This window comes from Martes martes (assembly GCF_963455335.1).
Source record: "Martes martes genome assembly, chromosome: 14".
NCBI lineage: Eukaryota > Metazoa > Chordata > Mammalia > Carnivora > Mustelidae > Martes > Martes martes.
Window position 1 is genome coordinate 53,864,548 of NC_137902.1, and position 16,546 is coordinate 53,881,093.

Sequence of the window (16,546 nt, forward strand, 5' to 3'; positions counted from 1 at the left end):
GTATGGAGCCCCGCATCCAGCCCACACGGGGCTCTCTGCTCAGCAGGGAGCCTGCTTCTCCCTCTCCGCCTACTTGTGATCCGTCAAATAAATAAAATCTTTAAAAATAAAATAAAATATCACCTACCGCTATTTCCTTTTTTCTTGATTTTCTTCATAGCATTTGTCACTATCTGAGTATTTCGGTCTCCCTCCTACCCCCCCACACACTAGAATGTAAGTTTTATGAGGGCAGGGGCTTTGTTTTGTTCACCACTGTACACCCAACCTCGCAAGTATCTCTGGAACGAATAAATAAATGACCTTTTTCTTAAACTCACAGAGTTACTACCAAGAACGTGCAAGCATATGCAACTTTAATACATCCTAATAGGATCCTCTGGAATCCAGGAATGTTGGGCATGCACCTTCGTTAATACCTCTCCTAGCCGTCCCCCTCTTAGAAGACATACGGTAGCACTTCCGCCCTCGCTCAACTCTCGCTCAAATCTCGGAAAAGGAGGGGCGAGGTGTTTGTGTCATCATCCTGCGCCCGCCTGCCCCGCGACGTGCCGGCTGCTGGCGCAGCCCTCCGCTCGCCCGGCCTCCCCCTCCCTGGTTCCGCGCTCTGGTTCCGCCATGGAATCCAACAAGGATGAAGCCGAGCGCTGTATTAGCATCGCCCTCAAGGCCATCCAGAGCAACCAGCCCGACCGGGCGCTCCGCTTCCTGGAGAAGGCGCAGCGGCTGTACCCAACGCCGCGAGTTCGCGGTGAGTGTGAAGTGCCGGAGAGGCAGAGGGGACATTGGAACTGATGGGGGGAATACGGGAACGGACCGAAGGGAGCAGTTGGAGGAGGGGGAGGGGTAGCGAGGCGCGGCTACGCCTGCGCACTGAGACGCGCGGTGGCCGATGGGAGGTGTAGTCTTTCGCTCCCACGCCTCTCCGGGACGCTGGACACCTGATGACAGGGACGACCACGACTTCAACTTTTTGGGCGCTTGTGGAACCCTCTAAAATTTGGAGTTACCGAGAATGAGAGGCGCTGGCGGGCGAGAGGAAGGGAACTTACCTGGAAGCGAAATCGAACTACTTTTCCCAAGGGGCCATTCGGTGGCCCAGGGCGGGTTGCCGGCCTGGGAAATATTATAGTTTAGGAAAATAAACATAACTCCTCTGACGGAGAAAATGGGTTCTGGGGAGGGAAAGGGGACTTCTGACCTTCCCACGGCCTGGAAAGGCGTCTTCATATCTTCACTCTCTGGCATGTCTCCGGGCAAGGGGCAGGGAACACCCTCACGAAACTAGAACCTGCCTTTTTCTCTCGCTCCACACCACCGCCCTGCACCCGCCGCCCTGAAGGCGGGCCCCTCACTCCTGCTTGGAACCTCTTCACCCGCCTGTGAGATTCGGGGCCTGTTGAAGACGCTGGCCCCGGGCACCCCACCCACCCTCGCCCACAAGAACCCAGCAGTGGCCCCCGTGTGGACAGCACAAGGCTGCTAAGTGTCCCCGAGCTGGGACTTCGATTCGTGGGATTCGTGAGGTTGTCTCAACTACTCAGCATTTCACTCTAGCCAGGAACCGTCTTTTTCTTTAATCTAAGATTTAAGAAGTTTTTCTTAACACAAGCTGGAAGGGAGAAAGATAATCCAGGGGCACCAGGATGGCTCAGTGGGTTAAGCGTCAGCCTTTGGCTCAGGTCATGATCTCAGCGTCTTGCAATTGATCAGGCATGAAGCTCCCTACTCCCTCTGCTCCCCCTCCCCTGCTCTCTCTCTCTCAAGTAAATAAATAAAATCTTAAAAAAAAAAAAAAGTCCACTAAAGATACAGAGATCATACCAGCAGTTATGACACTGGTGTGTAACAGGTACTCCGAATTAGAAGATCTAAGTTCTTGTCCTGAGTGCTACCGTGCGATCTTTCTGAGCTTGGGTTTTCTTAGACGGGAAATTAGAGGGTTGGTGCAGATAATGTGAGTAACAATAATGCCATAGGGCTTCTCTGTTTAGAAAGCTCTTTAGAGGGTTGCCAGGCTGGACCAGTCCGCAGAGCACGCAGCTCTTGATCTCAGGGTTGTTAACTGCAAGCCCCATATTGGGTGTAGAGATGACTTTAAAAAATAAGTAAATAAATCTTTAAAAGAAAGAAAGAAAGAAAGAAAGCTTTTTCAAATGCATTTTCTCACTTGTGCCTGCCCTATCAGGGAGGCAGAGCAAAGATCATTATCTTTGTTCTGTAGATGAGGAAGTATCTCAGAGGCAAGGGACTTGCCCAAGAATACACAGCTAGAAATTGGAAAGTTCTGTGACTCTATAAAATGTTTAATAGAGGAACAAAATGAGAGAGCAGTCAGCCTCCTAACCTTCTTTGCCCACATTTGGAATTGAGAAAGGTGAACACCGGCTGAAGAGGCCACCTGGAACACTCGGATTTTCCTCCTTCCTGACTACAGGTTGATCTTTGGCCTCTTTCCCTTCTCTTGGAGAGGGTTTCAGTCTGTACTTGCCAGGACTCCTGAGGTAACCTGCCCAAGGACCTTCCCTATGAAATAAATCACACTCTGTAAGAGGGGATCCTGGGGGGTGGGCAGCTGGAGGCCCGCCAGTCTCAGAATCCTGTCTGATCCTGATGCTTCTGGGGACTCAGAAGCAGGCAGCAAGGAAGGATGGTAACAACATGGTAACAACATGGCCTTTGGGGCTCTTGTTGTCAGCAGCCTCCTGGGCCAGTTTGGGGGCTTAGACTGGTGTTCTTCCCCGGGCTCAAGAAATGGAATTTGCTCAGGCAGAATAGTCATCTGCATGATTGTCATATTCCCGCTATTGTGGAGAGACTGTGCCTCATGCCTCTCTGTAAACTTGACCTTGCACCATCTGTAGCCCTGTACTGAACTGACAAGGACCTGGGGTTAATGTAGGCCTGGGATGGAGAAATCTTGGTTAAAAAAAATATTAGGTAGTTGTTTACACTTGCTGTGTGAGGGTTGAGCTCATTCCAGGTGCTCATTCAATGCTGCAGACTTTATTTGCAAGGTCCTCTGCTTGGGGCTAAGTGCATATAGGGCAGGATCGGTAAGACATGATCCTTCACCTCAAGGAGCCTATCATTTAGCGAAGGAGACAAAGTTACAGAAAAAATAATACTGTGGTTAAAGAAAATTTTGGCACAGTGTTAGATAACGAGTCCTGAAGGATAGACATGAAAGATCCAGTCCCTGCCCTCTGTGGGTCTGTGAGCTGGCGTGGAGGGCTGGGGATGGAGCGCTGAACTCTGAACTACCAGCAGTCTCGTGAGAGACTTAAAAATAACGGCAGCACACAGGTGACGGAAAATAATGGTAGATCACAGTGAGGGAAAGCTTCAGGGAGGAAGACAGAGGCAGCATTTGAACTGCACTTTGGAGGAAGGGAGCAGACTTGGAGAAGGACATACTGGGGAAAAGACACGGAGGCTGGGAGCTGTGAGGTTTGGGGGAGAGGGTTGGGTGTAGCAAGATTTGGCAGCTGTGGAGGTGGTAATTTGAGTATAAAGAGGATTAAGGCTGGAAAGTAGGATGGGGCCAGATTGTGGAATTCCTTTCCTGCCAGACCAGGATATTCACTTTATTCTGTAGTTGGTAAAAAGACCATTGAAGATTTTGAAAGCAGGACTAAGATAAGGGTACCGTTCTTAAAAGAGAACAGCATGAAGGGTTAATGAAAGGGAAGAGAGACTCGAGTCGGAAACCATTTGGGAGCCCATTCATTGCAGTGAGTAAGTCAGGAGCTCCGAGCGCCTGAGAGAAGGCAGTCCAGGTGAGGATAAGGTCCTTGGGGAGGAGACACCATGCCTTGTGTGAGAGAGGTATGCTGAGGAGATGGGGGGGGGGCACAGAATCCAAGCCCGTGTGCCCGGGGAGAACGCAGGGCTGAGGATGGTGGGTGGAAAGAGACGGGCAGAATGCAAGGTGCCAGTGGCTGTTCCAAAGGAGCTGTCAGCTTGGAGCTGGGGAGAGGGACCTAGGTTCCAGCTGAAAGTCTGGTCGTGTCCGTTTGGCGGCGCTCACTGCAGTCCCGCCTGGCCAGGGTCACCCTGGGAAGGTGTAGAACGCGCACAGCAGGTTGCTGCAGACACCGCCCTGGGCCACATCTGTCCTTCGCCAACGGACAGAGACGGGGGAGCCACAGTGAGTTGGAACAACAGGAAGAGGCGATCTCGGGAGAGGCAGCAGCCAGGTGGCCACGGAGTGGTGTCGGGGAGGTGGAGAGCAGCCTCGTGGGGAAAGGGGGCACGTTGAGAAATGAGAGGGGAAGGATCAAGAACATGGGTAGACGATGGGTCTAGGAAAGGTGGAAGGACAGACAGCAGAGGGAAAGGTTAGGGTGAAAGGAGACTCCGCAGCCTTGAAGGGCCAAGGGACCTCACAGTGAAAAGGCCGTGAGGGGATTTCCAACTCGAGCTGCCAGAGGTAGGACCAATGGTGGGACGCTTGTACTGTGGAGTAGTAGCCGGCCCTGAGCGGGGAAATCACAGGGCAGGGCTAGTGGGGCCGGTCAGTCCCTTTCTAGGAGTTTCTGTCCAGCAGCTGGGGGCACACTGGGCATGGCCTTTGCCTGAGGCTTAGCAGCAGTGGTGGAAAGTGGAACCTCCTCAGTTTGCCCAGCATCCACAGAGAGGGGTATGCCGGGTGATGCTGCAGCTCGGGCTGCTTGAGGGTCCTGGGGGAGTCAGGAGGGCCACGCTGGAAAGGCCAGCCTGTGGGGGAGGGTTTTTGCTTTCAGGGTGTCAGCATGAGAGATGGTTTGGGGCTGGTGAGGTCCAGGGTGGGGCTGTCCGTGCAGGGTCCTCAGCCCTTCCATTCACCGAACCGTATTCATACCTCAGAGCAGCCCCGGGAGGGCAGAGACGGCGCCCTCCCTGACAGATTCGATAACATGGCTACTTAGCAGAGGAGCCGCACTGTCCGGCTCTGCTCCCGGGCTGTTGCCCTACGCTGGCCTCCCTCTCCCAGCTCGCTGTGAGCGCTGCAGGCACCTGGGCAGAGCCTGGAAATGAAACAAACAGTAACAGAGAACACTGAACACTCGCCGAGTGTTGTGCTAAGTCCTTTATATGCACTTGCTCAGCTCCTCTTCCGGCTCCCTTGAGGGAGATACAGTTTGACATGAAGAAGCTAGATTGACTTGTCCGAGATGACCTTGCTAGAGAGCGGCCGAGCCAGCTCTGAACCCAGGCAGCCTCACCCTCCAGTCTGGCTTTGAGGAGGGACCACCGCTGGTGGCTTTGGCCATAGAAATGCTCTCAGCCCTGCCTCAACTGCCACCTCTCCCACTGCGGTTCTCATTCCTTCCACCAAGTTCCTGTCTTTTTAATAATATATATATATATATTTTTTTTTTTTTAAAGATTTTATTTATTTATTTGTCAGAGAGAGAGAGAGGGCACAAGCAGGGGGAGCAACAGGCAGAAGGAGAAGCAGGCTCCCTGCTGAGCAAGGAGCCTGATGAAGGACTTGATCTCAGGACCCTGGGATCCTGACCCAAATTGGAGGCAGACACTTAACCGACTGAGCCACCCAGGCATCCCCACCAAGTTCCTGTCTTTTTAGATGTCTGGCTGCTTTCCTGCGAGGGCAGAGGCAGGATTTAAACACAGCCTTATCTGTCTAACTCCAGAGTCACGTTAGGCTGTTCTGTGTCATACTGTTTCGTGACATTTGTGAGGCAGTCACATCCCACAGCTCTGGCAGAGGCGGTGTCCAGGCCAGAAGGGAGACCTATTTGCCAGCAACCAGAAATCTTGATTTGCCAACGCAAGCAGGAGCCTTCTGTGTGACCCCAAGCACATCCATTCCCCTTTGGGCTCCCTTTCCACAATGTAAGGATATTAGAGTGGCTGACTCTATGTAACTATCCTGAAAAGTTTCCAGAATCTTCCCTGAGGAGTATTAGAGCGAGTCCATCCCGTCTCCTGGCTGATGTTCCCACGTATCTGTGGCAGTTGAACGGTTGGTTATGTTGTCCTTGCCTGGACCCCTGAGGCTTCCAGAGAAACAGAAATAAACAAGTTCTTTAAATGCCCTCCACACCCAGCAAACCAGCTCCTCCCGCTGTCCCAGCTTCATCAACATCTCTTCATCTTTTGTTCTCTTCTTTTGCTGTTCCTCGCTGCCTGGATGAAACTGGCATCTGGGACAGCCTGAAATCTCACGGTTCCAGCTGGGTCCAAAGCCTACTGAGTGCTGACGCTGCTTTCCTAAGCCCTGGAGCTCCCCGGCCCCACCTGTTGGGTTCCCCTCCCCAGCCAGCCAGTTCATCAGCTGGTGTCATAATATCAGCAGCCACTTATTTTGAACTTTCGCTCTGTCAGTTTCTGTGCCAGGTGCTTACACGTTATCTCATTTCCTCGTCACACGTCCCATTACCTGTGTATCCCTTGGGAAACTGAGGTTCAGACAGATTTTAGATTTTTTATCGGCCAGGGCCATAGTGCTAGGATGTGAGATTTGAGATTTGAATCCCAGTCTTTCTGAATTTAACTTCTCTTCTCTGTTTGGAATGACTGTGCTGGAAGGGGTTCTCCATGCCGAAAGCCAGACTGAGGCAGTCTGGGATAGCATAGTTAAGAACAGGGTTCTGGGAGCTGAGTATCCAGGGTTTAAGTGCTGCCTGCCCAGCTTGTGCAGCCATGGGCCAATGCATCAGACACACAGCTCTTTTTTATAATGAGGATGGTGGTAGTAAGACAAACCTCTAAGGCCATTGTCAAGATTAAATTAACTAGTATACGCAGAGCACTGTGTCCAGGCCAGCCTAACACACAGCAAGCAGTCGGTATGAGTACTCCTCCCAGTGCACACTCCTGGGCTTTACTGCAGGAGTCCTCCACCTCCCTCATGCAAGGCAGGCTCGACCGTCAGCTCCTTTCCCAGTGAGATCACCTAAAGAAGCTCAGAGCACAGTGGCCCACTCGAGCCCTGCCGCTAGCCCCTCATGTGAGGCCCGGGGATGTTGCTTTAGTGGGTGTCTGACACCCAGCACAGCGCGTTGAGTCCAGCCGGGGGCACTGCTGTCCCTCCTCAGCACGGTGTCCTGGGTCCCTACAGTGGCCCAGGTGCCTGGCTTTCCAGGGCTCTGTACCCTGGGCATGACTGGGGTTTCCAGAACTGGTTCTGTGCCTGGAATAAATGGGCACAGGGAGCTTCTGCCAGAGATTTGGGCTCTTCCTGATTGAGAAGCAGGAACCACGGAGCTGGGTTTTAGTAACTGGGACCCTGAGGGTGACAGCTGATGTCCTATTTAGACTCTGAACATTGAAGTAGGGTGTTTGACATGGCCAGCCACTTGAAAAATGTATAAAGAATAGCAAGTAGCAGAGGTGATCTTTTTTTTTTTTTAATATTTTATTTATTTATTTGACAGATCACAAGTAGGCAGAGAGGCGGGCAGAGAGAGAGGAGGAAGCAGGCCCCCTGCTGAGCAGAGAGCCCAATGCGGGGCTCGATCCCAGGACCCTGGGATCATGACCTGAGCCGAAAGCAGAAGCTTTAACCCACTGAGCCACCCAGGCGCCCCCACAGAGGTGATCTTTATCCCAAGTCTCCTGCCATCTCTGGCCATCTGAGACAAACTCATTGCCTCCATCCCCTTCACAGCTAAGTAATAGCCTCCAGGAGCCTTTCCCACCAATCCCAGCTGAAACAGATGGTCCTGCTGACTGGAGTCCCCACTGAGGTGGGCAGCACACTTTGTCCATCTCAACAGAGTCTGTTAAACACACTACTTTGGGAGGTGACTGCGTGGCTCAGTCATTAAGCATCTGCCTTCGGCTTAGGTCGTGATCCCAGGTTCCTGGGGATCGAGCCCCACATCAGGCTCCCTGCTCAGTGGGGAGTCTATTTCTCCCTCCCTCTCCCTCTACCCCTCCCCCAGCCTCATGTGCTCTCTCTCAAATAAATAAATAAATCTTTTAATAAATAAATAAATAAATACACAAACACACACACTACTTTGGAATTTTTAAAACCTGAAGCATTTATAGTATTTTTTTTTGCAGGGTTTTAAATTAAAGCATACCCAAGGAGCGCCTGCGGCCTCAGTCAGTGTACAACCCTTGATCTCGGGGTTATGAGTTCGAGCCCCACACTGGGTGTAGAGATTACTTAAAAATAAAATCTTAAAAAAAGATTTAAAATAACCCATACCCTGACAACTCCTGAGCTCTGTGGATCCTGCAAAAGCAGGCAGCTAGCCTACTAGTACCCACTGCCTCGCCACCCCCCATGCCCAAGTCAGGGATGGAGCTAGTGGCTCTCCCAGAAGCAGCAGCAGGTGGGATGCAGGATGGGGGTGGGGTCCTGGCCTCTCTCAGGACCAGGACACCCCTCAGTTGTGGCACATGGCCTTGCTGGAACGGGAGCCCTGAATGCTTTGCTTGCCTCACACAGCCCTGATCGAGTCCCTCAACCAGAAACCACAGTCTGCCGGTGACCATCCCCAGCCCACAGACACGACCCACAGGAAACCAGGTGGGGCCGATGCCCCCTCGGCCAACGGAGAAGTTGGAGGAGGAGAGAGCACCAAAGGCTACACAGCAGAGCAAGTAGCAGCAGTGAAAAGGTAGAGGGGCCGGAGCCTGGTGCTACTGGGAAGTTTCTAGCTCGAAAAGGCTTCCTGCAGTGTGTCCCCCACCTCACATCTGCCTGTGGTCCGGGTGGGCCCTGGGAGTCCTGAGGATGGACGAGGTCCAGCTGGGCGGGCTCACTGGGCCCCGGGAATGCGGGCTGTCCTGTCCCCTCCCGCCAAGACAGCCCACAGCAGGGTCTTCCCTCTGCTGCCCGACAGGCAAGCCTCAGCCTTTTCACACAGCTCTGGTTATCAGAGATGGGGCTTGGGCTCCTCTTCCAGCTTCTCCCCCGCCCCCAACAAAGACCCTTTCAGCCCAGAGCCTGTGTGACCCAAAATGGAGACAGGAGACAGCCATCCCTCTAGGGCTTGGGCAGGCCCCACATAGACACTGCCAGACCTTTTTGAGGTGGCCTCCGGTGAGAGTGCCTCTTAGCAAAAGGAAATGGTTCCTGGTCTGAAACACAGCAGCTGCCCCCTCTGAAATCCGAAATGTATTCTGGTGTTTCCCCTGGGCCCTACCTGGCTCCCCATCCAGGGTGGAGCTCACTGAGGCACCCTTGTCCCCAAGGTTTGACAGCTGACCTAAAGGAGCTATCAGCCGAGCCCTGCTGGTCCCCCTGAGCTGAACACTGCCCGTGCCTCGCCCCCCTCACCTCACGGCCCTGGGCCCGCTCTACCCCTTCCCCCAGGGTCAAGCAGTGTAAAGATTACTATGAGATCCTGGGGGTGAGCAGAGGGGCCTCCGATGAGGACCTGAAGAAGGCCTACCGCAAGCTGGCCCTCAAGTTCCACCCAGACAAGAACCACGCACCGGGTGCCACTGAAGCTTTCAAAGGTAGGCTAGCCTTGGCTTCCGGCTGTTCGGTGTTTCTTATCTCCTGCCCTTGCCCTTGGGAAGGAATAAGAGGTCAAGACAACTTCTCCAGGAAGTGGCCTTGGACCTGAGTCCCCTGGGCTCAGGAGCTGCTTCCTGGAAAGAAAGTCCTAGTAGCCATCTCTAGCCTACTGAGTCTGTCAGAGCTCAGAGAGCACCAGCCCTGCCTCTCCTTCCTCCACGTTCCCCGGGAGTGACAGGAGGGGAGCTGAGGCAAGAGAGGACCAGCGGCTTCACAGTCACACAGCGATTGAGGGTCAGAAGCAGGCCTCCTGACTCACCCGTGTGCATGTTCCCGTCTTGAGATCTTGGTAACAGTTTCCCTGTGCTGAGGGGCAGAGTAGCCTCAGGTCAGTGGCCCGTTAGCCTCATCATCACCAGCAGCAGCCACTAGCCCCGCACTACACACACACTCACACATAACACACTCTCCCACGAGGTGGTGACCACAGCCAGGAAGAGGGCCTGTGGCGGAGCGGGTGACAGAAGGGTCTCTTGAGACCTGGTGTACTACTTCCCGGGCCCACCCCGATTACTCCATTCCAGGCTGCTTCGGGTTGGGCCTGCTTGGTTTGGGGTAGTCTGCAGGCATCATCCCCGTCAGCCAGCCCCAGGGGGAGAAGGTGAGTAGGATTAGGTAGGCGAGGTAGCCATGGTTAAGGTTGGGCCAGCCCAGACTTCTGCCTGCTGCCCGCATGACAGACACGGAGGCTGGAGCCAGCCCTGGGGCCTTGTCGGAACGAGGGGAGGGGGTTCTCCTTATCCCCCGGGGTTGCGGGTTGCAGACGCAACTCTGACCCACTCCTTTGAGAGAGTGAGTTGCTTGAGAAGGAGCAAGAGACTAAGGACGACCTGGAGCTGGGTCCCTTGAGGCACAGGTTTCCTACCTGGGGAGACCTCATGGGGAGGCCTTGGGGCCCAGCCAAGGAACAGCAGCTGGGACCTAGACCCCAGACAGGAGAGGGCTTGGCAGGCCATACTACCAGCAGTGGAGAAGTTTTGACTAGAACCTCGTGATCTGGCCCTTGCCAGATTGCTGTAGGAGTTGCTGTAGGAGTAAGATAAGGCCCATAAAGGGCCCCGGGACATAGAAGACGCTGGGCCATCATCATCTTGAGGTGGAGAGCGGGGGCCTGAGTGTTGGTGTTAATTCTCCACCCGGCGCAGACAGCCTCGATCCACTTCGAGGTACTCCTGTCTGCCCCCCTCCTCTCATGTGCCCAGCAGCCCAACTTCTGCCGACCCGGAGGATTCCCACTTCCTAAAATACCAGTTGAGTACCTAAAGGAAGGGAGCTCTTGGCTGCAGTGGGAACCTTCCCTGCATGCCCCGTGTCTTCAGGCCTGACTTACACCTCCTTTCTAGCCATTGGCACAGCATATGCGGTACTTAGTAACCCAGAGAAAAGGAAGCAGTATGACCAGTTCGGTGACGACAAGAGCCAGGCAGCCCGGCACGGCCATGGGCATGGGGACTTCCACCGTGGCTTTGAGGCCGACATCTCCCCCGAGGACCTCTTCAACATGTTCTTTGGCGGTGGCTTCCCGTCTAGTGAGTACCCCGGCCTCCCCGCAGCCAGGCCTCCCTGGGGGTGATGGTGGGAGACTGGATGCTGGCTGCTCCCTTCCCTAGCAGCCCCGCCCCCTGACTCAGTCCCTCTAACCTCCAGGTAATGTCCACGTCTACAGCAACGGCCGCATGCGCTATACCTACCAGCAAAGGCAGGACCGCAGGGAGAACCAGGGTGACGTGAGTGAGAAAGGCACCGGGGAGAGCAGGGGAGGGCGCCAGGCCCCACCTCGGGTGCAGGGCCTGAAGGGGAAGTGACATTCCCAGCTGTCCGTTCTGGGAGGGCAGTGCCCCCACCATTCTCAGCCAAGGAGCCATCTTGGGCACCCCCCTTGCCATTCTGCTGAGCAACACCAGAGGGAGCCACACTCCACAGTGCTGCCCAGAAGGAGTGGGGGTTTGGTGGCCCCTGTTAGGGAATGTCATGCAGAAACTTCTCCACCTACAGACAGGTTTGAGTGTGAAAGGCCTTTGCGCAGTCCATTTGTTCATAAGGCCAGAGTGACATTTTCCAAGCAGCGGGAAGTGAAACATGACGAGAGAGGTGTGAGGAATGACAAAGGTTGTTGACTCTTGCTTTTTCTAGCACTTGTAAAAGATGGACACAAAAACTATAACCAGACAGTGCTTCAAAAGCATTTTGAATGCCACAGGTTAAAGAACAGCTAGCTGACCAACATTAAGATACTGTGGACAATTCCAGAGCATTTAAAATTATGGCAGACGGTGAGGGGCCCCTCTGTTCGGTCAGTGTGGCCTTATGTTTTTAGTTATTCGTGTTTTAAAACTGTGTGTGTGTGTATTGAACATACAGAAGAATTTTTAAAATCACAAATTAAAATTAAAATTTTAAATTAGAAATTTTAAAATTACAGTAAACAAATTTGTTTTTATCTACAATTTTTTAACTGGCAGTTTTTGAACTGGTATACAGTGAAGGCCTCCCTCCGGCCCTGCCTACCAGTCTCCTGGAGGCGACCACTCTTGCTTGTGTTTTTGGTAATCTCTGATGAGCAAGCACATGTAGGTACCCTCTTCCTCTACAGAACACCAGTTGCCATTTTGTTTTCATCTGGGGGAGCTGGCAGGTGGAAGAGCTTCCATCTTTCAGGAGCGTGTGGGGGGGCGGTGAGAGAGTAGTGTCACGGCCTGTTTGCGTGGCAGCTGCCTCCTGCCGCCAGGGCTCCTTTGTGCCTGGAAAGCCAGTGGTGGTTGTGGCTGATGCCGCATTCCCATGCACGACGTCCAGCTTGAGTGACCGCTGACTCTTCCCTCCAGGGCGGGCTGGGGGTGTTTGTTCAACTGATGCCTATCCTCATCCTGATCCTCGTGTCAGCTCTCAGCCAGCTCATGGTCTCCAGCCCCCCGTACAGCCTGAGCCCAAGGCCGTGAGTACTTGCAGCCAGGGACAGGGCTGGGATGGTGGGCGGACAGGGACCTGGGATTCTCAGCCGCCATCAGGGGCCTGCCTTCCCATCCTGCGGGTCCTTAATCACAATGCAGAAATCTGGCTTATGGTCAAGAAGACACACTTTATCTGTTGAGCTTAGCTTCTTGATCTTTTAGGATCATGGTCCCTTAAGAAAATGTCATGAAAATTGCAGATCTTCTCCCTCAAACAGTGCACGTGCACACAGTATTGCGCATGATTTCACAGGCTTCATGCTCCCCTCCATCTGCTGAGATAAGAACCTCTGCTCTTAAGTTTTGGTTGGGGGTCTTGGGGCCATGGAAAGAATAGGGGCTCTAGAATCAAACAGAGCAAAGGAGGCTTTGAATCCCAGCTACTCTACTAACTAAGCAGCTGTGTGATGCTGGACGACGGTCTGAGCTTTGTTTTCCTCATCTGTGCAATGAGAATAACATCTGCTTGAGAAAATTAAATGAGTAATATACATAAGATGCTGGGCTCGGGGTGCCTGCTGCAGGCTCATTGAGTGGAGTGTGCAGCTCTTGATCTCAGGCTCTGGAGTTTGAGCCTCACGTTGGGTGTAGAGATAACTTTAAAATAAATAGGCAGGGGCGCCTGGGTGGCTCAGTGGGTTAAAGCCTCTGCCTTCAGCTCAGGTCATGATCCCAGGGTCATGGGATCAAGCCCCGAATTGGGCTCTCTGCTTGGCAGGGAGACTGCTCCCTCCTCTCTCTGTGCTTGCCTCTCTGCCTACTTGTGATCTCTGTCTGTCAAATAAATGAAGAAAATCTTTAAAAAAAATAAATAGGCAAAACGTTTGTTAAAAAATGCCACACTTGCCAGAAATGTTCAACAGTGTTTGTTGAATGAATATACGGTGAACTAGGGCAAGTTATTTGGCCTTTTAAGGTATCAGCTCCCCTCATTTATTTCCAGCAACTGGCCCCGTGTCGGATACATACATAGTTACAGAGTGGGTGCTCAGCTTCTACTGGTGGAAGCCCTCTGCTCCTAGAGGGGCCTTGCCCCATCTGGGAGCCTGGAGGCCTTCCTCTTGGCCAGCAGAGGGCAGAGTCGGGCCACTGGACCCACACAGGTGGCCCAGGCTCTCTGTGGCCTGTTGCCAGCCAGCCCTTTGCTCTGTGGCTGGAGAGGCAACAGAGGGCAGGTGTAGGGGCTGGGCTGCCCCCAACACTGTCTTCTGTCTGTGGCGTGTCAAGGCTCTTCCCACAGCCTGCAGAGCCTGTGGGTAGAGCTGGAAGGTGGGACGAGAGCTGGAAGGCCACAGCTCCTTGGAGTCCTTCTGTCATGTTGTTCCTAAGCCTCTTAACTCCAGACTGGGATTCCCGGGTAGGCAGGCAGGCCCTGAGCAACAATCGCCTTAGGGGAGGAATGCGGAAATGGAGGCACGGGGAGCCCGACTCATACCCCTAATCAGAGGCCGAGGCCTGCCTCCCCTCCTGCACCAACCAGGGCCTCTCATAAAGGGGCTTCTCCCCACAGGCCCCGGTCTGTCGTGTGGTAAACAGCTTGAGGAAGGGCTGGCCAGAGTCTGGACCACTTGCATGGTGGGGGGACACCCTGCCGTTCCTTCAGACCCTCATTTTGGGTGTTACGCGAGTCCTGCTCTGGTCAGGAAGGAAGCAGGTCCTCCCATGGCCTGTGCTGTATGTCCTTTTGGGGGGCCATGTCATCCTTTAGAACTGTCCTGGGCCGGGGGGCCTGTGCCCACTCTGTGCCTGATGTATTTCTGGCCAGGTCGGTGGGCCACGTCCACAGGCGAGTCACTGACCACCTGAATGTCGTCTACTACGTGGCAGACACCTTCTCTAAGGAGTACACAGGCTCCAGCCTCAAAACAGTTGAACGGAATGTGGAAGACGATTATATCGCCAACCTCCGAAACAACTGCTGGAAGGAGAAGCAGCAGAGTGAGTGTGTGGGGGTCGCGGGGACAGAGCTTGAGAGCAGGGAAGAGAGGCCTGCCCACCAGGGATTTGTGGACCCAGCACCTGGAACGGCCTTGTACCAGCCCCTCCCAGTCAGGAGCGGGACCCCACCCCTGTTTCATGGGGCCAGGAGCTGGGGGCCACCTGGAGATTTCCTCCAGGTTCCTGTAAGTCACAGCCATCAGCCTCCGTTTGGCTGCCAGAGGTAAGGATATCAAGACAGACCAGAGCACGTGTCCTGGCTGCTGAATGATGGGGCTTCCAGCTCTGTCTGTGGGACCCAAGGGTGGTCAGACCAGAGTAACAGCTTCTTTCCCTCTCACAAGTTGGGACCAAAGTCCAGGGTCATTCCTAAAGGGAGGCCAGCTCTGCCCCAGCTCCGGGGCCTGTAACAGCCTTTCTCCTGCCCCTGCAGGCTGGGCAGGTGCTCTGGTAGCCTTTGGGAGGGCCCAGGTGCATCCTAACTCTGCCCTCTTGCTTTGCAGAGGAAGGCTTGCTGTACCGGGCCCGCTACTTTGGTGACACAGATATGTACCACAAAGCACAGAGGATGAGCACGCCGAGCTGTAACCGACTGTCAGAGGTGCAGGCCTCCCTGCATGGATAGTCCTGGGCCAGCCGCGCCACCGAGGTCCAAGTATGAGCCAGGGCTTCCTCTGCCCTGCAACTCCTGGCAGCTCTGGCCCTGGTCATGAGGCAGAGGCGGGTGGGAGGGAGGGAGGGGGATGGCCTGTTGATGACAACTCCTCATCCCCAGCCTGACCTCCCGCCTGCAGTGTTGGGGTAGCTCTAGTGTGTGCTCAGAAAGCAAGGTCTGTTTCAGGCCTCTAGTGCTACTGGGAATGTGGGGAGCCCAAGAGCCAGGCAGAAGGGGGAGCTCAGGGCCATTGCTGAGGGCCATGAGTGCTTCCCTGGTCTCATCCAGCCCCCCAAGTCACCATGGCCCTTTCCCAAGTACAGCAGACTATTGTCTGTGCTCTGCTATTTAGACCTCCAAGTATCACTGGTCCCAAGATAGGCCCCCCCAACGCCCCCACCTCCCAACACACACACACATACACTCACCACCTGACATCAGGAAGAAACACGTGAGCATGGGTGAGCCAAGATCCCATCCTCTTCCTCTGCCCTTCCTGGCAGGAGGAGATGGAACAGGGTAGATGGGCAGCCCCACAGTGGGTCAGGGAGGGATCCAGCAGGCTGGGAGCAGGAGAGACCACTTGCCCTCTGGTGGAATCACAGGCAGTCTTTCAAGTGCTAGTACAGCCTGCCGCCTGGAAGCCACAGGCATTCGGCCTGCGGAGGCATCTCACCCATGGTCTAAGGAAGAGAACAGAGGGTGGAAGGAAGAGTTGAGGGTGGAACGCAGAGCCTTTAGTACAGAAGGGGGGTGGGGGGGGTATGCCATGTCACTGGTAGCAGGCTCCCGCCTCCTGCACCCCTGCATGTGGTAGTGAGCTCTGTTCCCAGCAGTTGCCGGCAGGGACAGACAGGCCCAAGCCCAAAGGAGTGTAGGCAGAGCCAAGAAAGGTTCTTCTCTGTGTTGGTACCTGCCTATCCGTCCTCTGCCTGTGTCCCCCTCGGCAGGGGTCCAGCTCCAGACGCTGCGCTTTGAGGCCATCTGCTAGCGCCTCCGGGAGAGTGACAGTGCAGGAGGGAGACAGGTTGGGGCTGAGGTGGGCAGGCCAGCAGCCAGGAGGTTGGCTTGTTTGTGGAGGCTCCAGGCCACGTGATCGCCGAGCTAACTGCTACCACTCTCCTCCGCAGACCATGAAATCCCTGGAGAATTTTTGGTGACATGCACTGAGCCAAGGTGATGGACTGTATATTTAAGGAAAGACATAAAAAGAAAAAAAAATTAAAATGGAATTGGAGGCCGAACGCCACACAGCTGCCCTCTCTCTCACCCAGTAAATGCTGAAAGCTCTTAGGACAGGAAAACCTGCCACGGGGCTGCTTCCCTTCCTCCCAGGGCTGGCAGAGGCTCAGGCTCCACTTCGGCTCTCTCCTAGGATACGGAAACCATGGCAACGAAAGTAGAATGTAAAACTTGGAGCAAAGGGCTGGGGGAGGGGGCGCCCAACTGCCTTCCTCCCCCTCCTGGGAGCCACCACCAGTCACCTCTCCGTGGAAGCCAGTCAGAGGCATTGGC

The 16,546-nt window shown here is 54.3% G+C and overlaps 1 protein-coding gene across 3 annotated transcripts; it reads left to right on the top strand.

Annotated features, from left to right (window-relative positions):
* Window positions 1-503: 503 nt before the first annotated feature.
* Window positions 504-16,324, top strand: DNAJB12 (DnaJ heat shock protein family (Hsp40) member B12). 3 transcript variants are annotated; one of them, XM_080822563.1, is made up of 9 exons: window positions 504-751; window positions 8,411-8,582; window positions 9,281-9,426; window positions 10,831-11,016; window positions 11,135-11,214; window positions 12,313-12,422; window positions 14,204-14,376; window positions 14,880-14,977; window positions 16,162-16,324. In XM_080822563.1, exons 1-9 carry the CDS (start codon window positions 619-621, stop codon window positions 16,189-16,191), a joined length of 1,128 nt encoding a protein of 375 aa, XP_080678689.1. In that variant the 5' UTR covers window positions 504-618; the 3' UTR covers window positions 16,192-16,324. The 3 variants fall into 3 exon arrangements, with proteins under 3 accessions (XP_080678689.1, XP_080678690.1, XP_080678691.1); XM_080822564.1 differs by having other exon boundaries at window positions 508-751; window positions 14,880-15,031; window positions 16,162-16,301; XM_080822565.1 differs by having other exon boundaries at window positions 540-751; window positions 14,880-15,025; window positions 16,162-16,291.
* The last annotated feature ends 222 nt before the right edge of the window (window positions 16,325-16,546 follow it).